Source organism: Vombatus ursinus, unplaced genomic scaffold (genome assembly GCF_900497805.2).
Source record: "Vombatus ursinus unplaced genomic scaffold, bare-nosed wombat genome assembly UNPS02014778.1, whole genome shotgun sequence".
Taxonomy (NCBI): domain Eukaryota; kingdom Metazoa; phylum Chordata; class Mammalia; order Diprotodontia; family Vombatidae; genus Vombatus; species Vombatus ursinus.
Window position 1 is genome coordinate 51,154,622 of NW_020954556.1, and position 22,428 is coordinate 51,177,049.

A 22,428-nucleotide genomic window follows, 5' to 3' on the forward strand; every position below is an offset into this window, starting at 1 on the left:
CAGTGGGCAAAAAAGTGAAGATCGGGCGAAAGAAGTAGCATGATTAGAAATGTGCTTTCATGATTTTTAGCTGGCAGCTGCTGCCAAAAAGCCAGAAGTATTTGGATAAAAAAGTACAAGCCTTCGAAACAAGATGAAGAAAACCAAACAAAAATTATTTGTGTAATTCTATTTATAAAGAAATAATGTAGGTTTTCCTAGCTATACTGTACCGATTTTCCTTAACCAAATTAGTCTTAATATTTTTTAAAAGCCCATCTGCAGGGCACAGCTAGGTGGTGCAGTGGACAGAGCACCAGCCCTGAAGTCAGGATGGACCTGAGTTCAAAACCAGCTTCAGACAAAACACTTGACATTTACTAGCTGTGTGACCCTAGGCAAGTCACACATTGCCTAAATAAAAAAAAAAAAAGTCCATATGCACACATATATACCTAACAATGTGGCAAAAAAATGTTACTGCTATTTCCCACTGTTCTGCTTTCGAAGTGTTACTCCTGACAGAATTTAGGATAAAATACAAATTGTTCTATTGCATTGATATAATGGTATCCAAAGAGTAAGTTCACATCATGTTTTTATTTTAACTAATCTTCTGACTTTGGCCCCTTCCCGGTTTAACTTGTCCTTAAATTGTTTCTTTGAAGCAATTAGGTCTGTGATAAACTTTCCTGACCTTACTAAAATGACTGCGACTTCAGGCTTATCCAAGGACTTTCTTAGAGTCCTGTAGTTGTTGAGTTGTCCCCCCCCCCCCACATTACCTTGAATCTACTTTATACCGGGTGTCCCAGAAGTCTTAGTGCAGTTTAAAACTTAATTATTAAGGTTTTTGGAACAGACACGCTAATGTATCGTCTCCACCTATAGAATGCATGCTCCTTGAGGGAAGGGGATGTTTCATTTGCTTTTGAATTTCTAGGGCCTGGCATAGTAACTGGCACAAGGCTGGCACTTAATGGGCTTGCTGACTAGGTATAATAATAAGAAATAATAACGATAACTACCGTTTATGTAGTGCCTACTATGTGCCCAAGCACCTGTGCTAAGCGCTTTGCAATTATTTCAAATCTCTTAGCTGGGCAAACCGCAGCACCTGAAGACCCAAGAGTAAGTGGATAAAGGGAAGACACAAGGCAGGACTGCCCTAGATTCAAGAGCACAGACTACAGGTGCAGACTGGGACTAGGGTAGGTGGGGTCCTATCAGAGCATGACCTCCCAAAGCACCCTTCCCCACCCCCTTTAAATTTGGTGTCTCAAATGAACTACGCCGGAGGGCCCGCCTCCTAGCGACGTTTAGAGGCCATTCAGAACTTCTGATTGGCTGTTCCCTCCGTCAGTCAAGCCTGACGGCGATTCCACCTCCCTCCTCCCAGACCCAGTCGGCCTAACGCATCCACGCGCGCAAGGGAGCCTCTCGAGACCCCTACACGGTGGGAGGGAAGCGCGTGGACCCCATCGAGAGAGCCGCGCCTCTTCACACGGACGCCCAGGACTACGAGGTACGCTGGCGTTGGACGCTACCCCCGCCTGGCGCCCTCCCGTCCCGCCGTTGCGCTCTTCCGCCGGTTAACTGGGGATCGCGGCGTGAAGCTTATTCGCCAAATCCTATACCTAGCATCGCGAGAACGGGGAGGGCGCGTGACTTCCGGGCTCTCTGGTTTCCTGGGAGACCCTTGTTTATTACCTTCCTAGCCACGTGTTTCCGAGCTCTTCTTGGAAGAAGGCAGCTGAGGGCGCTCGTGGGACCCCCGGGGTGGAGAGAGAGTGATTCTTTCCCCCCTGGAGAGGGGAGTCATGGGTTTATCATTCAGTGTGACCCTCTTGGCAGGACCTCAGCACACACTTTTATTAGACATCCAGAGAGTTCTGAGCAATAGACATAGGAACCATTTTTGGAAAAATTTTGCTCTTATTCAGCCCTGCCCAACTTTTCTTGGTCTCATTTGGGGTTTTCTTGACAAAGTTACTGGAGTGATTTGCTACTTCCTTTTCCAGCTTATTTTATAGATGAGGAAACTGAGGCAAAGAGGGCTAAGTGTCTGACCCACAGCTAATTAATGTTCGAGGCTGGATTTGAACTCAAGAAGATGCAATGTTTCTGACTCCAAGCCCAGTGCTCTACCACCCTCCTACTACTTATTAAACTCCAGAGGGTCTCTATAACTTTTGGAGTTGAAAGTTCTTCACAACACAGATTACTTACTAACATTTCCAGTTTTCTTAATGCTTTACACCCCTCCATGCACCCTGTGATCCAGCTGCACTGGGCTGCTTGCAGATCCTGGCACGCAGTAGGTCCTACATCTGCCTTTGTACTGGCCGGCTCTCCTTCCTGCCTGGAATGCTCTGTCTCCTTACTTCCACTTTTTAATTTCCCAGGCTTCCTTCAGGATTCAGCTCAGTTCATCTTTCTGCAGGAGATCTTCCTGGTCCCCTCAACTGCCAGTATCTTCTTTTCTGAGATTACCTTCCATTTACACCACCCATATATTGTATTTACACAATTATTTTCATATTGTCTCCCCCGTTAGATAATGTACGTTTTCTTCCATCAAGGATGTAATCTTTTGCCTTTCTTTTCTTCAGACCTTAATATAGTGCTCAGCCCATTGTAAGTCCTTAAGAAATGCGTGTTGAAGCACTGATGGGTTTGGAAGTTGTCAGAAGCTTTATACTGTCTTGGAGATTTCCTGGACCCAAAGCAGGAGTTCATATAGGTTCCTTAGGCAATTTCAAGGTATTGATTGCTGTTGATTGAGTAGGGAAGTGACACAATAGGACCTGTGCTTCAGGAAAATCACTTTGGCAGCCTTTTGTAAGATAAATTGAAGTGTAGGGGTAGAGAGACTTGAGGTGGGGGGACCAATTAGGAAACTGAGGGTTAATTGACTTGCCCAGGGTCACACAGTTAATAAGTGTCTGAGGCAGGATTTGAACTCACATCTTCTTGATTCCAGGCTCAACATTCTGTTCACTGAGCCACCCAGCAGGTAAAAATGGGGATAGTTTTGTGAATTAAGAAGTGTACACATAAGTGTTTCAGACCTAGAGAAGGGAAGGCCATTTCCCTTGGCTATCCCCATGCCTGGAATGCTCTCCTTCTTCATCTCTGCTTCCAGGCTTCCCTGGCTTTTCTCAGGCCCCAGATAAAATCCCGCTTTCTACAGGAAGCCTTTCCCATTCTCTCTCCTACCCTCCCTTTGTTGATTATTTCCTTTTTGTCCTACACACAGCTTGTTCAACTATATTTGGTTGCATGTTGCCTCTCCCATCAGATTGTGAGCTCCTGGAAGACAGGGACTGACTTTTACCTTTGTTTGTATCTCCATCTCTTAGCACAAGTACCTGGCACATGATAGGGGTCTAATAAATCCTTATTGATTGACTATTTGGGTGATGATCAGCGGAGGGGGAAACAGAAGTGATTTTGCCATTTGAATATAATTCAGACCACCTGGATGGAATGAGGAAATTAAATCAGGAGTTTGAGAAATGGATCACAAGCCTGGCACAGAGGCATGATATTGTAGGGATGGGGAATTTCATTTATCCAGGAAACTACCAAGAGGTTCCTCTTTTCTGAAAGTGGAACAGATGATATCTTGACTTGTATTAATGGTGATTTCATCTTTCAAAAGGTAGGAGAACAAGTGAGGGGAAATTGTTTTCCGAATCTTATTCTCACTAATAAGGAGGAGCTGGTTGCAGGGGAAGTGACTTAGTTTGTGATAGAGAAAAAGAAGAAACCTGGGCATCGTCTGACCACCTGTCCCAGATTTTGGGAAAGCAGATAGCAAAGGGTTCACAGAAAGGATAGGATCCCATGGAGTAAAATGCTTTAGAGGAAGTCAGTCCAGGAGGGACAGGACGTACTCAAGAAAGAAATTACGAAGACACAAAGGAAAATAGTTGCAATGAAGTGGGAAAATGAGATTTGTTTAAAAAGACTGGTGTGGGGGCATCGAGGTGGTGCAGTGGATAGTGCATCAGTCCTGGAGTCAGGAGGACCTGAGTTCAAATTTGGCCTCAGACACTTGACACTTACTAGCAGTGTGACCCTGGACAAGTCACTTAACCACATTGCCTAGTCTCCCCCCCCCCCCCGAAAAAAAAGGACTGGTATGTAAGCAGAGGGAATCAATTTAGATTAAAAAAAATTATTGCTATTTTTTTTACATCATCTACATTTCCTTTTCTCTCCTAGAGAGCCATCTCTTATAACAGAGAAAAAAAAAGAGGAAAGAAAAACAGTTCAATGAAACTAACCAATATATCAAAAAAGTGTGGTATTATATGTAGTGGTTTATACCCATAGTCTTCTATCTCTTTAAAAAAAAAAAAAAGGAGGAGAGACATCTTCTCAGTATATCTTCTTTGGGTCTAAGCTGGGTCATTATAAATTCACAGCATTTAGGTCTTTTCATTTACATTATTACTCTCATTGAATATTGTCTACCTGGTTCTGCTTATTTCAGTTTGCATCAGTTGCAAAGATTTGCATACAAGTTTTCTAATGCTTCTCTATATCCATCATATTCATTGTTTCTTAGAATACAGTAATTTTCCATTGCATTACTGTGCCACACAACTTGTTTAGCTGTTCCCCTATTGATGGGCATATACTTTAGTTCTTTGCTATAGTGAAAAATGCTTCCACAAATATTTCAGTGCAGATGGATTCTTTCCTTCTTTCTTTCTTTCTTTTTTTTCTTTCTCTCTCTCCCTTTCCTTCCTTCCCTTCCTCCCTCCCTCTCTCTTTCTCTCTTTCTTTCTTCCTATATCTTGGTGTGTATGCCTAGCAGTGAAATCTCTGGGTCAAACATTTTATTCACTTTTTATTTTGTGCAAATTCCAAATTGCTTTCCAGAACATTGTGCCAATTTTCAGCTTGACTGACAATGTACCTGTTTTTTCCACAGTCCTTCCAACATTGACTTCCACTTTGCCAATTTGGGGATTTGGGGGAATTTGCATCTCTCTTATTATAAGTAGTTTGGAGCATTCTTTCATGTGATTCTTAATGGTTTGTAATTATTTTGAGAATTGTTCATTCATATTCTTTGACCACTTATCTATTGGGGAATGACTTTTGATCTTATGTAGTTACATTAGTTGCTAATGTGTCTTGGATTTTAGGCTCTTATCAGAGATATTTGATATAAAGGTTTCCCCTATTTGTTAGTGTCTTTTCTTATTCTAGTTTCATTAATTTTGTTCATGCTTAAGCTTTAGCATTTCATGTGATTGAAATTATCAGTTTTATCTGTTATCATTGCCCATGTCCGTTGTTTGGTTACAAAATCACTCCTAGCCATAGTTGTGAAAAATACACCATCTGGTTCTCTTCTAATTTTCTTTTTATATCATCTTTAATTTTCAGGCCATGTATGCAACTTAGAGGGCAGCTAGGTGACACATGGAATAGAGGGACAGGCCTGAAGTCAGGAAGACTCATCTTCCTGAGTTCAAACATGACCACAGACACTCACTAGCTGTGTGACCCTGGGCAAGTCACTTAACCCTGTCTGCCTCAGTTCCTCATCTGTCAAATGAGCTGGAGAAGGAAATGGCAACCCACTCTAGTATCTTGCCAAGAAAACCCCAAATGGGGTCGTGAAGAGTCAAACATAACTGAAATGACTGAACAACAACAACATGCAACTGAGATTTAAAAAATAGATGTATAGAAGTGTATGGTAGGAGTATTGACCTAAGGCTCTACTCTACATAGGCTAGCTTAGTTTTTCCTTAAAAGATACTGAAACAGTCCTCAAGACTTAATTGGCTTGGGGAACTAAAGCCTTGGAATGTTACCAGAGCCTCCTCTGCTGAGGGCATTGAATACAAAAGAAGCCAGGCCCTGACAAGTCACTTGCTCCTTTCCTTGGCTGTGGACCAGCTTGGGCAAAGCTAAGTCTAGCTGTGTCCTTGCTGAATCTCCATTCACTTCCAGGCCCAGTTAACTACCCTGTATTAACTGTCATGTGTTCTCTGAGTGTCTCATTTCATTCATTCTCAAGCCTGGTCTACCAGCATGAGTCAGGTTTGGCCTGTTAGAAGGTGGAAAAGAGGGCAGGTAACAGAGGATGAATACAAGAGCATTACATATTCCTATATGCATAGTGTCAGGAATGATAATGCTTAGAATGTGCTGAGGCTGGTGAGGGCCCCTAAGGATGATAAAAACTTTATTTAAAAAATTTTTTTTAAAGTTCTGTTTGGAGAAAAAGGAGGCTCAGAGAGGGGTTAGACTCATTTGGTGTGAATGGAATGATGCTAACTGACAATGGAGAGAGGGCTGAGCTGCTCAATTCTTACTTTAAGTTTTCTCTGCAAAGGAGAATGACCTTCACACTGGAGACTGAAAAAGTGACTAATAAGCAACTGATAGCCCCCATAACAAACATAAACAAGGAGACAGAAAGCATCTAATTGCCCCTTATGACTTTGAATCACTTGACTCTCATGGACCATTCCCTTGGGTACTGAAAGAATTGGTACATGTGATTACTGAGCGACTTTCAGTGATATTTGAAGATTATAGAAAAAAGGGAGAGGAACCTTGGGACTGGAGAAGGGGGAATGTTGTCTTGATTTTCAAAGAAGGGAAGAGAGAAGATTCTGCAAACTATAGGTCATTGAACTTGACTTCTGTTCCTGGAAAAATTCTGGAAAACTTCTGTGATTCTCTGTATAGGAAATGAGCTGAGGATGATTTCTCACTGGCTTCTGGAACCTTACTCTCAGTTGGGTCCCACTACATCTGCAGGCACTGGGAGAGACAAGGAGAATGCTCAGAGGGGGTTTTTGAATCCACAGCTGCAGAATTTCCATCTCCCAGTGTCCTTTGTGCTTGATGCAGACCACTTGTGCCAGGGGCACCCACTGTTCAGGGAAGACCATCACAGGCCCAGAGGAAAAGCCCTCCAGAGAGGATGGAGCCTCTCAGAACCACCAGGAAGTGTCTCACCTGGCCCTCAGGTTCTTTCTTCTGTCCGAACGGATCAGCAGACTGGCTGTCTTATTGAGGGCCAATTTTAGAACACCAAGCAGACTTTGGGGTTTGAATCCCAATTCTGTTCCTACTTGTGTGACCTTAGACAAATTATTTCTCTCTGTGTCTGTCTTCAGTTAACAAACGAAGGGTTAGAACAGGTAACCTTGAAGGTCCTGTTCAGCTCTGATTCCTATGATTTCGGCCAACTTTTCTTTCTCTAGAACAACTCCCATTTTTACTTCTGGATGGTCTTGGTATCATTCCTTCAGTTTCAAAGATATATTCAAATTTCCATCTTTCTTGTGGGAGTCAAATGAGATAACATATGTTTAGCACTTTGCAAAACTTTGTAAAACTCTGTTAAGGCATCAATAAGATGGTTTCCATAAAGCCAGCAAACACTGAGTGATTTGAACCAGAGGAGAACTTGATTCTAAATTTAACAAGGTATCAGATTGTAGAATTTTAAATAAGGTGAAATCATGCTCTGTGTTGCCGTATGTTGAAACAGAAAGACTGACCTTAATAGAAATGCTGAATAGAATTAAACAAATATTTAGTAGTCATTAATAAATCATTTCTGAACTACTCCTCTCGCAAGTCTTAATGTTAAAAATAAAACAAATACATTTTAAAACTCTTCTTTCTTACAGTATACACCGTTTTAATTTGTCCAAAATGGTTTTAAAGAAGAAAAAAGATATTCAGGTTGCTCCACTGATTGTTGGTCACCAGGAACTTGAAACATTGGGATGTGAGTGCTTTCTTTTTTTGCCTGTTTAATGCTTGTTTAATGTATTTCTGTCCTAGTTTGTAAGCATTTTTTAATGTGTCAAGGGAGTTTCTAGGGGATGTTTCTGAGTCAGCAAATAGTAAAGATGACTCATGGTATAATGGAAAGACCACTGAATTTGCAAAGAGAGGATCTGGGTTTGAGTCTACTTAACTCTGGGTAAGTTACTTTATTCTTCTGAGCCTCAGTTTCTCTATGTGTAAAATGTGGATAATGATAATTGTGAATAATGATAATATGTGACTTCACAGAGTGGTTTGGAAGAAAAGTGTTTCCTAAATCTCTAAGTGCTATATAAATGTGAATTATTACTGTGTTGAATTGTATTCCTGTGTTTTTCTCTAAATGTTATTGCCAGTCAGATTGTTGTCCTAAAATATTGTATGCAGATTAATAAAGCTTATGTTTTTAATTTATAAATATTCAGTTCTTTAAAATGTAGATTAGAAACACAATTTACATATTGTTGAAGTCACAGGAAAAATATCTTTTGTGTATTATTTAGCATTTGCAGATGCTGAAGGGGAGAATCTCGCTTCCTTGTTGTTACGCTGTGTACAACTGACTGATGGACTAGTTCAAATCCATTGTATCAAACAGGTAAGACTTAATTGGCAACCAGGATTGTACCTCTTAGAATATCATATCATATGATTTTTTTTTTTTAAAGGAATTAGCCTCTTTGGTTCAGAATCTTCTAAAGCCATTGTGTGCCCCTTAGTTCCAGCCCACACTATAGCCACTATGGGACTTTTCTGAACACCAGGTAGTTTTAGTTGTTCCTTCATTAATTTCCTAAGTGATGAGTGATGGATACCATATTTAGGGTTCACCTTAAGAGGGACCTATTAATGAGAGGATGGCTAGACCACTTCTCAGACCTTTGGAGAGTATGAAATGCTTTTTTTTAATGGAGGAAAAACCAGTTTGGATTAATATTCCTTGCAATGTTTTAAAAAGTTACATTGTATGTTATTTAAGATATTAAGGTTAGTATCATTTGTGTCCTGAAGCAAGCTTTTACCACTTGAACTTAAATAATGAGAGAAATGATTATTAATAACAAATATTTTGGGTAGATTCAGAGCTCTCTCTTTCTTCCAAATTTTTGATTTTAAAAAGTTCAGTCTCTTGAAGGACATTACTCATAATGAGATTGAATTAATTCTCTTCTATCTTGGTTAGACCCCACCCAATTTTACAAAGAATTTAATCTAAGGTGGGGAAACCCTTTGTATTCTACCCAAGCTTGGGTGGAGATAGATCCTTTTGTCTGGATAGCCTAAGGCTGCAGGGTTGTCTGAGTATAGAGATTGGGTGGTCTGACATGATATTTTTGACATGTCACTCTCAGCCCCTCATTGAACACCTGCTCTTTGTAAAGTATATAAACTGTGAGCCCACCACTGCCACAATTGTCTTTGGTCTAAGAGAGGTGGCCAAATGACCATCTTTTTATTAATAAATGTGTTGGCCCTGTTAATAAGATAATTAAATTACCCAGAAACTATGTCTCTTTTTTAATTGTCACAATAATATATTTTGATGTTTCTGTTTTTAGTAAAATGCTGGTATCTCATTGGTGCAAAAAAACCTTATTTTTTTAAGGGAAAAATTTGATGTATGCTAAGGCCCTATCTTTCCAGCTCTAAATCCTATAATCCCATGATCCTATGCACAGTACAGGTGTTTCACTCAGCATTCTTAATAAAAGGGAAACTATTTAACAACTATAATTTCCATTATTTTGGAGTGGTTGGGAGATTCTCATCATGATAAATTAGATTATTTCCCACCCAGATGATATTTTTGGATTTTTCATTTGGTCTTGATTTTTTTTTTCCTCTCATAGATTGTGCCTTTGCTAGAGAAGATAGATGGGAATCAGGCATGTGATCCCATGTTTCAGAGTTGCTTGGATATTTTAGGACGTATTTATTTTTCTGTGGGGTCAAAGAACCCTTTGAAGAAAGTGTTGGCAAGGTAAGAAAAAAGAGACTAATAATAATGATGGCCTACCTGAAAAACAACAGTTAATCTGATATTTAAAGGTAATTTATATGGAACTACAAGGCCAGAGCTCTGTCCACTGTGCCACCTAGCTGCCCCTGGAGTGCATTTTCTAATCAAGAAAGAAACAAACAACATCACTCCATTTTCCCTTTTTTCCCCTCTAAGTGTGGCTTGATTTTAGTTGTCTGGACTAAAGCATACTTAGGCTAATTGGGCTGGGACAGAAAATGATGGTTTTCTTAACCCTACGTGGACATGGTAGCGATTTGTGGCTCAGTTAAGTAACTGTATGAGGACTGGTCCTTGGGAAAATGATAAAGTAGGTAAAGTTTCTATTGTAATTTTCCTGCTAGCTTCTGGGTTCTTTCCCTTCTTCCTTCAGTGTCTTCTCCTGGAGCACAATGTTACTTGGCTCCCTGCTATCAACAGAAAATTTTTAGACTTCCTAGAAATTATTTGTCTTGTAAAAATAATATCTCAGGGAAAGTAAATCTAAGGACTGGCTCTCTAAAAGTAGAATTTTAGATATCAGTCAAACTTGGGTAGGGACAACATTTTGAGGGTTGGGGATACCCTTTGCCCAGACTCTCAAATTATATTATAGATATGTCCCATGTCCTATGTTCCATTATATGAATAAATCCCTGTAGATTATGCCTACAGAAATTTCTATTTCTGTATAATTTCCCTCCAATCCATAGGCATTTATTTGGTACCTACTGTGTGCTAGTTACTATGTGAGGCAATACAAAGTCAAAAGGGAAGCAACTTCTGCCCACAGCTTATATTCTTCATATAAGTACATGTATAAATAGATGCTACATTTAAAATATATGTGAAATGAGCCTAATGTAGTTTGGGGAGGGACAGCATTAGTAGTTGGGTGGGACCAAGAAGAGCCTTGTGTAGAAAGTTGAGCTTGAGTTGATTATTGATTTAAACCAGGGATTCCAGAAGCTATAGATGAGGAGATAGAGTGTTCCAGGCATGGAACCCACCAGTTCAGAGGCATGGAGATGGCAGATAGAGTGTTGCATATGAAGCACATCCGGGCTAATATGGCAGGATTGTAGAGCTCCTGGACAAGATTGACGTGTAATAAGGCTGGAAAAGTAGGAAAGGGCCAGGTTGTGAAGAGCTTTAAATGCCAAATCATGGTGTTTATCTTTCATCCTAGAAGAAATGGGGAAACTAGTGGAATTCATTGAGTAGGAGGGATAATGTGGTTGACCAAGTTATGCAGACTCCAGTTAAACAGACTCATCTGGGCCTTAGTTCTTAGACTTTTCCTTTTCTTTTTTTTTTTCTTCTAGTTCACTAAATGGCCTCCCTGAACCATTTTTTGCTGATGCTATATGTAGCTTCACCTGTTGTCTTCAAGAAGAACTGAAAACTACTAACTTGTACTCTTATAGGAAAGTAATTGACAATCTTGCCTCCTGTATGGAGAACTTTAACCTGGGTAAGAGGGCATTTGGTATTTTTGTATTCTGCTGCTGTCTTTGCTATAATTCTCAATATGTATTATAAAACCCACAGTGGAAATTTAAAACTATACTAATATTGGTTGTTGGGGTTTCTTTTTCCTACAGGTAGGACAAGTGTTATGAACCTGTTTAAAGATGGTAAGAGCCGGTTAATTAGTTTTTATGTTGAGAAAAAGAAATAAATATTAAAATGAATTATGAAATTATAAAAATAAATTGATCACTGCTGACTGCATGCTTTCTTTGGATTAGGAAGAGGAAGGGAAATAGGGTACCCTGGGGAGCCCCCTTCCTGCTACCTCCTGAAAAACTGCACACTTTGGATAAAAACCAAGGTGTGCCAATGTAGGTAGAGTGTAATATAACATTTTTCATATACTAAAATTGATATGGTAGTCAATAGGTTTCAATTTGTGCTTTGTTTTTTCCGTATTTTAATCTTATGGGGGGGGTCATACTGTTCTTTAATTGCATGTTTTTTGTTTCAGTTCTTCAGTTTCTACAGAAGGTTCTAGTTGAAATACCAGAAGAAAATAGGTAAAATACATTCTGTGTGTGTTCATGCATGCATGCATGTGTGTATGTATGCATGTGTATCTCTCTCTCTTTCTCTCACACACACACACACACACACGTGCGCGTGCGCGCGTGAAAAGAGAGAGGCAGAAACAGACTTCCCCTCTGTGGCAGTGTTGTCCATATTTTTTTCAGCATTAGGTAATATGATTATATAGCCTACATTTTTCCACAATTATTCACCCCATCAGCATTTATTTTGGCCGTACTCTGTAGCAGGCAGTGTGCTAGGTATTTGGGATATAAAGGCAGTAATAAGTCCCATCCCACTAGTATAATGCCTGGTGGTGGTCAGTTGCCCATTGGTAGTGGCAGACAGGTGGTTAGGCCCTCCTGGCTGGCCTTTTGTTTCATGTATGCCAACTAAAGAGGTAAAACACTTTTTGCCAAAAGTCTCAGAGAGGTGACACTCAAAGAGTTGGTGTTTTGGTGCATGTTGGGTATCCTGTCTCTCTGGGAAGATAGAACAACAGCAGCAATAATAATAAACATTCATATGGTGCTTACTGTATCCCAGGCCCTGTGCTCTGTGCTTTACAAGTATTATCTCATTTGATCTGAATATGATTATTTTTAGAGGGAATGGTAATAAATGTACCACTTGGTGCTTTGTTTCCTAGTATTTTTTATTTGTAATTAAATACAGATATTTAATTTGCAGTAGATTTTCCTTTTTATTGATGAAGATGCAGCTAAAAGCACCTCTTTATGAGAAGAAAAATTATTATAAATAATCTGGAAAAAGTTCTGGAAGATTCGTAATTGGTAGAGCCTTTTGTCCGGCAGAAGTTATGACTTCTGTGGTATGATAGCAAGTTCTCTTTGGCCTGTATTAACTGACTAAAACATTCAAAAGCAGACTTTTCAAGGAGGACCAAGACATTCATAAGCTATGCAATCAGGGCAATTGACCTGTTGTCTTATTATGGGGGAAAGTAGTTGGAAGGAAATGAAGAAGTAGGGAGTTAATCACACCGGTGCTAAAAAATGAAAGAATTCACAGGCCAATATACATATACACGTGTGTGTGTGTGTGTGTGTGTGTGTGTGTGTGTGTGTGTGTGTGTGTGTGTATGCACACTGTTGGGGCTGGTTGACTGGCTACAGCAGCCCTGTTTACCTTCCCTTTCCCTCACCATCTGTTCTGAATGTTGTAATTTTGTGACATAACCTCCCTTTCCTTTTGCCTTTGAGTCTTCCCTTCATGTCAGTCAATCAGTCTGTCAGTCAGTAAACATTTATTAAGCACCTGCCATGAGCCAGGCACTCTCCTGAGTCCTGGGGATACAAATACAAATAAAGACAGTCCCTGCCCTCAAGCAGCTTCCAATCTAATTACTATTTAATTTAAACTAGATTTTACCTGGATGAAAATAGAAAGGGTGATGCTGCCCACATAGTAGGATTTGTCCTTGGACCCACATCCCTATGAGGATATTGTTGGTTGGTACATGAACCTGTGATTTTTTTAGGGGTTTGTGAAAGAAGCAATGAGTCTTTGACTCATAGAGTAAGTAGAAAATAAGCAAATCAGTGCATGGCTAATGATAACATGAAAATTTTTTATTTAGAGAAAATTGTCTTCCTATAGCCTTTTGGTAAAAAGGTATGAATATTTTCATTTTTTGAATGGATGAGTGTTTTCTTATGAGGTGGGGATGGTGGTGAAACTTTTATTTAAATTTCCTTTCATGATGTTGTCTTTCTCCATCTTTAGAAAGTTTACTGGAAACCATATTGCTCAGACAGAGCTGATGCACGACTTGCTGATAGCCATTAGAGTCTCTGTGATGCTAGTGCAGAAAGTACAAGAAATCAGTCAGGGAGATCTTTGGAAGATCCCCAGTTCTCCAGTTTGGCAAAGCATGGGTGGCCTTCTGAGCATTTTCTCCAAGTTCCTAAGGAATGGTACAGTATTTAGAAGATAACTATAATTATGTGCTAATCAGATTGCCTCTAATACTTAATTGAAATAGATTATTAATAAATTATCTTAAAGAGGGAAATCATGGTTCTTTACCATATTTGCCATTTTCTTTCAAATGTAGCAGTTTAGTGGGGGTAATTTGTAGGCATTGCTATGTAGTGGCTAGAGAGCTAGCCTTGGAGTTAGGACTAACTAGGTTCTGGGCCCCCTCTGGCTCATACTGACAGTGTGACTCTGGGCAAGTCACTTAACCTTCCAGTGTTCTAGACCAGAAGTGTCAAACCCATGGCCTGCAGGCACCAGAAACCCGCAAAACGCCAGAGTTTGGACTGAACCAGGTTAAAGCGTAATTGGGAAATGTCTAACAAAATAAATAAAAATACAAGACAGCATAGATCTTATTAATTTGTGGTTTTCTAAGGTAATTGGCGGCCAGCAGGGTACCACTGCTCTAGATAGCTCCCTGAGGCTGTGAATGGTGAAGAAGGTGCTGCTGCTTTCACAGGGGCAGGTTCTCGACCTGAAAGTTTCCTCTGTCAGTGAAATCACAGGTGTAGTTCCTGTTCCTCTCTATAAGGGCTGACACTTATCTAGGGCTTCAGCATTTGCAAAATGCCTTTGCTTATATCATCTTGCTGTGTAGTTTTGCTGATGGTTTATTAAGGAATTGTTCAAGAATTTTATATTTTTAAAAAGTACTTTCTATTTTTCTGTCAAATAGATGACCTCTTACAGAATATTCAGAGTACATCTGGGTTAGCTGTTATTCTTCTCATTAAGACTATGTGTGATACAGCTGAAATGATACCTGGTTTGGTGAGTTGATCTTTCTTTAAGTTGTACTAATTAAATATTGTTAAATGTAATATATTTTGATTATTTTATCTATTTAAAGTTATTTAAAGTTTCTCTTATTAAACCAGATTTCTTATGGTGTTAGATTCATTTGCAATCTTAAGGATATATAGAATCAAGATTTCTTCTGTATAGTGGCAATTTATCCATGCCTATGTGCTAAATATTGAAGATTAACCCACATAATCCAATTTTTTTTAACAGTGTGTTAAAGGCAATGCATATGTTACTGTGTTTTTTTAAATAAGGCCTTTTATTTGCCTCCAAAATATTTTAGTAACTATCTTAATAGATACAACATTTCCTTCCAAAAGAAAACATTTGAACTCAAGATGATTTAACTGTTTCAGTCATATTTGTAGGAAACATTTCATTTTGGACCTTACTTGGATACTTTTCTGTATCTACGAACCTACTGATATAGGTACTTCATTTTCTGGTTATAAATCTCTGTTCTTCACAATTCCTCTTTGGTAATGTGTTGTGGAGTACTCACACCCTTTGTGCTCCTCTCCATTTCCCTTTGGGTGATCTCCATGTGTAATTTTTCATAAACTGTGAATATTGATATTTAGAAGATGGCCCTTTGTTTTAGGGAGATGTTTGGGATCATTAAAAGTATCATGTATTTTCTCAAAGGTAATTCAACCTACTCATCTTTTATTCAATTAAAGGCTCAGTTCAAATCTTTCCACAGTGTCTTTCTGAGACACATGTATTGATGGTGCATGGTGGGTTTTATATCCAACTGCATGCTATAGCCTAGACAAAGGAAGAGAATACAGTGTCCCACTGTGATTGTTGTTTGTTTATGATTTAAAAAAAGAAAAGAATTTGATTTGGCAGAGTAAAATATTGCCTTAAAGACTTTGCTCTAATTAGGTATCTTCTGTACGTGTGTTAAAATCATACAAGATTCTTTGAAATAAAAAGAAAGCTTTGTTTAAAGACCCTCTGATTATTAATAGCAAATGAGGCAAAAAAACCAAACAAACCAAAAACCAAGGGCCTGTATGATCTGTAAAGTATTTATCATTGACATGGAGGATGTGCAGAACAAAATCCAGATGCATGAAGGGAGGTCCTTATAAATGGTGAGGGCCCCAGATGCTCCTGTTTGCAGATGATGTGCTGATTTTCTCAAGCCCTGTAACATTGCAGAGCTTCTAAAATGAGACTTGTAATCACCCAAAAGAGTTTGGCTTACTTAATTAGTGCTTGCGGTATTTTCCATATAATGTATTTTTAATACAAGTAGCATGGGATAGGAAGTAGAATGCTGGGCTTGGAATCAGAAAAGTTTGGGTTCAAATCCTATTATGATACTTCTTGGTATGCCCCTGGGTAAGTCACTTAACACCTATGTGCTTCAGTCACATAAGACTTACCTATTAAGTCATGAATGAACTGTGAACTGAATTGTTGAATGGAGTTCCCACATTGGGAGTACCCACATTGGGAATACCCTACTAATGTTTCTGGTTGTTGCTGTGGTTTTGGGATTCTGATTTTTTTTTTTTGTTAGAAAACACTCATTCAGAATTGTGTAAATTCACATTTTTAAAAATTGAAATTCATTTAATAGATTTCAGTATATAATCAATTTCAACATATAATCGATTTCTATATATAATCTCAATATATAATCTGCTATTGAACAGATCTTTTAGTCATTGAATTCACAAATATGATAATTTATCAGTTATTATAATTTTAAATTGCAGCGTTATTTCAGACTACAAAGACATATTTTAGTCTGGCATTGTGCAATCTATTTGAGGGCAATAAAGGACTTTTATTTATTTATTTATTTTATTTATTTTTATTTATGATTTTTTAAATGCCATTTAGGTAAATGTAATCAAATTATTTTTTATTTTATTTTTAAAATTTGTTTATTTTTAAGTTTTCAGCATTTACTTCTGTAAGATTTTAAGTTTTAAATTTTCTCCCCTTCTCCTTCCCTCCCCCCCCAAGATGGCACACAATCTGATATAGGCTATACATATACATTCATATTAAAATATTTTCACATTAGTCATGTTGTAAAGAAGAATTAAATCAGTGGGAGAAACCACGAGAAGGAAGAAACAAACAAAAAAAAAGAGCAAATAGTATGCTTCAATCTGCATTCAAACTCCATAGTTCTTTCTTTGAATGTGGATAGCATTTTCCATCATGAGTCTTTTGGAGTTGTCTTAGATATTTGCATTGCTGACAAGAGTTAAGTCTATCAAATTTAGTCATCTCACAATGTGACTGTTACTGTGTACAATGTTCTCCTGGTTCTGCTCACTTCATTCAGCATCAGTTCATGTAAGTCTTCCCATGTTTTTCTGAAGTCCACTTGCTTATCATTTCTTATGGAACGATAGTATTCCATTACAGTGTTCAGCCATTCCCCAATTGATGGGCATCCCCTCAATTTCCATCAGATTATTTTTTATTTCATGTAGGTTGTGTATTTGCAGACAGAATGAAATGGAGAGCTAAATTGTCATTTTTCTAATCTTTTCATTGTCAGTCTAAATCCAATCAATGATAAACATTTTGTCAAGTGCCTACCACTTTTTCTCCTCGTGAGGTTTTTTGTCTGCATTATGTAGATAAGTATCTTTATTATTCATTTGACTTTGCCTGTGTGCCAGCTATTATTTCAAGGATCATTTTTCATTAGTTCTCACAAGTTGAGTGAAATTTCAGAATTCAGCTTCATATATTGTTTCTGTAGAGCATTTGTTGTGCACCCGCCTGCAGATGGCACTGTGCTGGCATGTATTTGAAAAACAACATGGCCCTTGCCCTCTAGAAACTTAACATTTGAAAAAGGAAGTCCTTAACAGTTGTCTTGACTGCACCAAATACTAATTTATGTTCTGCTATATTCTTTATTGGTTGTTTTTAGGCAAAAATTTCAGGGCAAACATAATTTGGACTTACTGTTTTGGTGACTTTTTTTGGAAAGAATCTTTTGGTGACTTGTGTGTTAATTTAATTTAATTTTTTTTCCAGGTGAACTGCTTGATTCTTCATTCAGTGGGAAGTTGCAGAGTTCCTGAGTGGTTTATGAACAGCTGTGGAAGCCTGTGTGTGGAGGATGTCCCTGGGCCAGCCCTCCTCTTCCTGTGTCAGGGCGCTTTGGCTATGTTAAACTGGAAGAATGGGAGCATGGGCCAGAGTGGAGAGAAACTCCTTTTGGATATTGCCAGTGTTTTGTTCACCCTGAGTTTGCAGTGAGTTCAGTTTCTGCTCTGTACCATCTTTGGTTGTAAGAATGGCTTTGGTCGTGATTGGGAGTAGTTAGAAAATGAAAGCTGAACAAACTGATTTAGCAGTATCTTTAGGTATCTGTGTAAGGATTACCGTAGTATGAAATTAAGACAAATGGGAATATTTGATGTATGTTTTTGGTGACTCAAATACTCAAGTGGAGCTATTGTTTCATTGTTGGGAATGTTCCCATCAATCATGCAGCTAGCAACCCATCCATGCCTCTCATATGACTGTTCCATGTCTTCTCATAAGTTATCACAGAGGGTCTCTGGGTCTCCCCAGCCTTCTAAGATCCTTCTTTACTTTCTCCTGATGTGGGATATTACACTGCTCTTGTCAATGTGGCTGTCCTTCTTTTCGGATCATGGATTTCTTTGATGACATCCTTTGCTCCATTTCTGCTTGAGAGTTCCTGATTTTCATGGCAGCCTGTTCACACCTACCACATGCATGTGCCTCTCCTTGTCTCCTGAGTGATAATCATTTTTCATTCTTCAGTGACTGTAGATTTATATGACTTGTAGCCATATCATAGCATCTGTAGACTGTTGGTATTAAAAAGATGGACCATTGTTTCTGGGAAAAAGTTGAGGTAATTAAAGGAGATTTGCAGTTTTCTGAAGGCAATTTAGCCCATTCTCACTGGGCTGTTTAATCTGGGGCCCAACTTACCCATTTCGGTATCCCATCAGTTGCCAAGCCTGGGATCCTCTTGTGCCTTTTGAGAGTCTAGTCTCTCAATACTACGAGGGTCTGTGATTAAAATATCTAAAATCATTTAAACATTTAGGCCTCACTTCTTATGTTTTTCACTGTAAAATTATATTTTCTGTTTCCAGATTTAGAATTTCATGTAGTCTTTGTTTTTAATGAGGAAATCTCGGCAACACAATTCAAAGGGCTCTTTCATTTCCAGGCTGATGGCATGCTTAAAATGACAAACTAAAGATTCAGTCTGTCATCAACCATCATAGAGATAAAGTATGAAAATGTGATGTTCCAGTACTTATTTTTAACTTTACCTTCTAGTTCCGTTTTAGAAGTTTCATTTTGGGAATATATGATTATCTTCCAGAACAAATTGCAAAACTTTTATATCAGAGATAACATTTAAAATTATTACAGATTAATTTTAAAAGTAAGGCTGCTGGGTGGTGCATTGGATAGAGCATTGGGCTTGGAATCAGGAAGACTGATCTTCCTGATTTCAAATCCGTTCTCACACACTTATTAGCTGTGTGACCCTGGGCAAGTGACTTAACCCTGTTTGACTCAGTTTCATCATCTGTCAAATAAGCTGGAGAAGGAAATGGCAAACTATTCTAGTATCTTTGCCAAGAAAACCCTAAATGGGGTCACGAAGAGTCAGATATGACTGAAGCAACTAAACTAAACAACAAAATTTTAAAAGTGATAAAACTTTTATGTGTTAAGAAAGGAAATCTCTTTTGGGCTTATTTAGATTATTTTTCCCATGTACTATTCATAATAATTTTATATTGTGGTCTCATTGCATTTTTTCTTTCATAGTTTATCATTCTAAATCATCATAAAAGTCATAATAGAAATCTGGGGTTGTTTAACAGCAAACTTTTATCATTAATGTAACTCGTTTCCTTTTAGGCTCAAGGAATCAAGCTTGGAAATGTTCCTGTCTAGAATTTTGGTGATGTGGACCAATTCAGCATTAGATAGCTTTGAATCAAGTTCTTTGAGTCTAAAGAGCAGTCTGAATGGGAATTCAGACACAGTTGGGAAACTTCTGGAGTACGTCTACACCCACTGGGAACATCCCTTGGATGCTGTGAGATATCAAACAAAAACAATCTTCAGAAATCTTCTCCAGATACACCAGGGCACTGTGGAAAGATCTGACTGTGTCTCTGATCGTTTCTTCTTGGGACTTACTGAGAGCCTATTGAGGTTGGAATGGCATGTTAAGGGAAAATACACCGGCCTCAGCTGCCTGGTAGATTGTGTAGGGATTGAAAATGTTTTAGCAGTGAATAAAACAATCCCTTCTCAGATCCTGGAGGTGATGGGTGATCAGTCGCTAGCCCCTTATGCAGGCGACCTCTTAGAAACCATGTTTAAAAATCACAAGAATCGTTTGAAATCCCAGGCTCTTTGTAGACCTTGGATTGATCAGTGGCATGAAACATGGGTTTCTCCTCTCCTCCTCATACTGCGTGAAGGGAGCCTGGAACAGATGGCTTGCCTAATTGATTATTATTTGCCAAAGCTATTGAAATGCAGTCCTGAAAGCCTCAGTTATATGGTAAACATTCTCCAGACTTCTACTAACATTAACACAGGTAAGAAAAACTGGTTTTCATAGTTTGTTGCTCTCTGAAAGAAAGCTCAATTATGAATGAGGGGGAAAGGGCACAAAGGAAGGAAGGAAGCATTTATTAAGCCTACTGTGTGCCACACACCATGTTAAGGACTTTACAAGTACTATCTCCTGTAATCCACTATTTGGAATAGTGCAGTTAAAAGAAGCAGTTAAAGAGGAAACAATTAAAAGAAGCAATTAAAAAGGAAAAAAAAAGCTCTCTGCAAAGCAAAGTCAAAACAATCTGAATGCTCAAATTTTAGGGAATAACTGAACAAACTGATATATCAGCAGTGGTGTGCCATAGCACTGATAAGGATAACAGATGTCAGAAGAGTGATGAAATAATGCTAAGTGAGAAAGCCCAAGTTGAAAAATGGCCTGTGCACTGATGACAACTTATAATTAAAAAAAAAATTTACTCATACATATATGTAACTATACAAAGAAATTAGCATTGGATTTGCATCAGAGGACCCAAGTTCAAATACCAGCCCTTCTACTTGTTAAATACTGTATGACCTTGGACAAGTCATTTAATTTCTTGAGGTCACCAGGTGCAATTGTTTTGATTTGAAGGGGTTGAAAAGGTGTTTAGATTTTAGGTAAGGTTAGTCTTTAGGATTTGCAAGAGGCCCAAAACCCTTTTTTTGTCTGGGGTGGGGAGGGAGAGTGACTGGCATGCCCTAAGTTTTTTCATCTGTAAAATGGGAGGGTGCAATGGAAAGAGTAGGTTTTGGGGTCAGGACCTGGCTTTGAATTCTTGCTCCGCCTCTACTACCTTTGTGATCTGAGACAAGTCAGGTAAGTTCTTTGGTCCTCAGTTTCCTCATATGTAAAAGGAGGGCCTTGGAGTAGGTTTATAAGATTAGAGATGGAAGGGGCCTCAGAGGTCACCTAGTTGCACCTTCTTTAAAATGAGCAAACTGAGGATGAGGGTAAGGGGAATAATTGACTTGTCCAAAGTCACACAGGTAAGTTGGCATTAGGAGTGGACTTTGAACCCATGTACTCTGACTTCATAATCAATTCTCTTTCTTCTGTACCATGCTGACTCCATGATTTCTTTCTTTCGTTTGGTAATTTTTTTATTTTGCACTTAGATACAAATGAGAAAAGAAAAAAAATTGTCTTGTACACAGCAGATAATAAGAGAGGATTCAATATAAAGCTCCACAATTTCTAACATTCTTTCCAACACTAAATCACCTTCCTAGCGCTAATATTTTATGATCTGTGATTCATAAGGCCCTTTTTAGTTCTAAGTTCTGTGTTCTTTTGACTTTGAGAGAATTTCTTATACTTGTTCCCAGTTTCATGTTCAGTAAGTTTTTTTATGTAAAGCTAAATAAGTTGTTTTGGTTTTTTTTGCTTTTTGGTGAGGCAGTGAGGGTTAAGTGACTTGCCCAGGGTCACAAAGCTGGTACGTGTCATGTGTCTGAGACCGGATTTGAACTCAGGTCCTCCTGACTTCAAGGCCAGGGCTCTATTCACTATGCTACCTAGCTGCCCCCTAAATAAGTTCATAATAAAAATATTTTAAAATAAATGAAGTAGAGACAGAAGTTTTATTCCAAGGAAATGGAGAGGAAGGAGGCAGGAGCAATGGTAGATGATTCTCTTGAGAAGTTTGGCAATGACCAGAAGGAAGGGATGGCAAGTTGAAGGCACGGCAGGACCAGAGGGCACTGTCTTTAGGATCGGGAAGACCTGGGCATGTTTGAAGGCAGAAGGAAATGAGCCAATGGAGAAAGAAGGGTTGAAGATGCCAAAAAGAGAGGGGATGATTGATGGAACAAGGAGGAAACAGGAGGAGACAGAAGCAAGGATCTCCGTGAGGAGCTGGAGCAGAGGAAGACAAAATGGGTGAAGCTGTCGAGAGGCTTTAAGGCATCAAAGAGGAGACATAGGGAGCCTGCCGAAGGTAATGGCTATCTTCTCAGTGAATTGGGAGGCTCTCTCCCTGACTGAGAGCAAGATGGGAAGGAGAAAAAGTGGGATACAAATAACACAGAGGTTTTGAGTTGTGGACAGTTGAGGGAACTAAAATTAGATAGCCTTTGTCTTTTTAGTAAAGTATTCTTGTTAGAAAATATTATTTATTTCTTTGTGCTGTTGAAGTAGTTTACCTATGATCTGGTTGGAAAAATAGACAGCGTGATTATTT

The 22,428-nt window shown here is 38.7% G+C and overlaps 1 protein-coding gene across 3 annotated transcripts in view; it reads left to right on the forward strand.

Annotated features, from left to right (window-relative positions):
* Window positions 1-1,388: 1,388 nt before the first annotated feature.
* THADA (THADA, armadillo repeat containing) overlaps window positions 1,389-22,428 on the forward strand; it is a 438,429-nt gene continuing 417,389 nt past the window's right edge. For all 3 annotated transcript variants that reach the window (XM_027865188.1, XM_027865189.1, XM_027865190.1), the window contains exons 1-11: window positions 1,389-1,504; window positions 7,656-7,756; window positions 8,301-8,395; window positions 9,648-9,778; window positions 11,122-11,270; window positions 11,401-11,433; window positions 11,784-11,832; window positions 13,589-13,779; window positions 14,520-14,614; window positions 17,666-17,886; window positions 19,550-20,241. In XM_027865188.1, coding sequence (XP_027720989.1) covers window positions 7,681-7,756; window positions 8,301-8,395; window positions 9,648-9,778; window positions 11,122-11,270; window positions 11,401-11,433; window positions 11,784-11,832; window positions 13,589-13,779; window positions 14,520-14,614; window positions 17,666-17,886; window positions 19,550-20,241 — 1,732 coding nt within the window. In that variant the 5' untranslated portion in view covers window positions 1,389-1,504; window positions 7,656-7,680. The remainder of the gene's footprint in view (window positions 1,505-7,655; window positions 7,757-8,300; window positions 8,396-9,647; window positions 9,779-11,121; window positions 11,271-11,400; window positions 11,434-11,783; window positions 11,833-13,588; window positions 13,780-14,519; window positions 14,615-17,665; window positions 17,887-19,549; window positions 20,242-22,428) is intronic.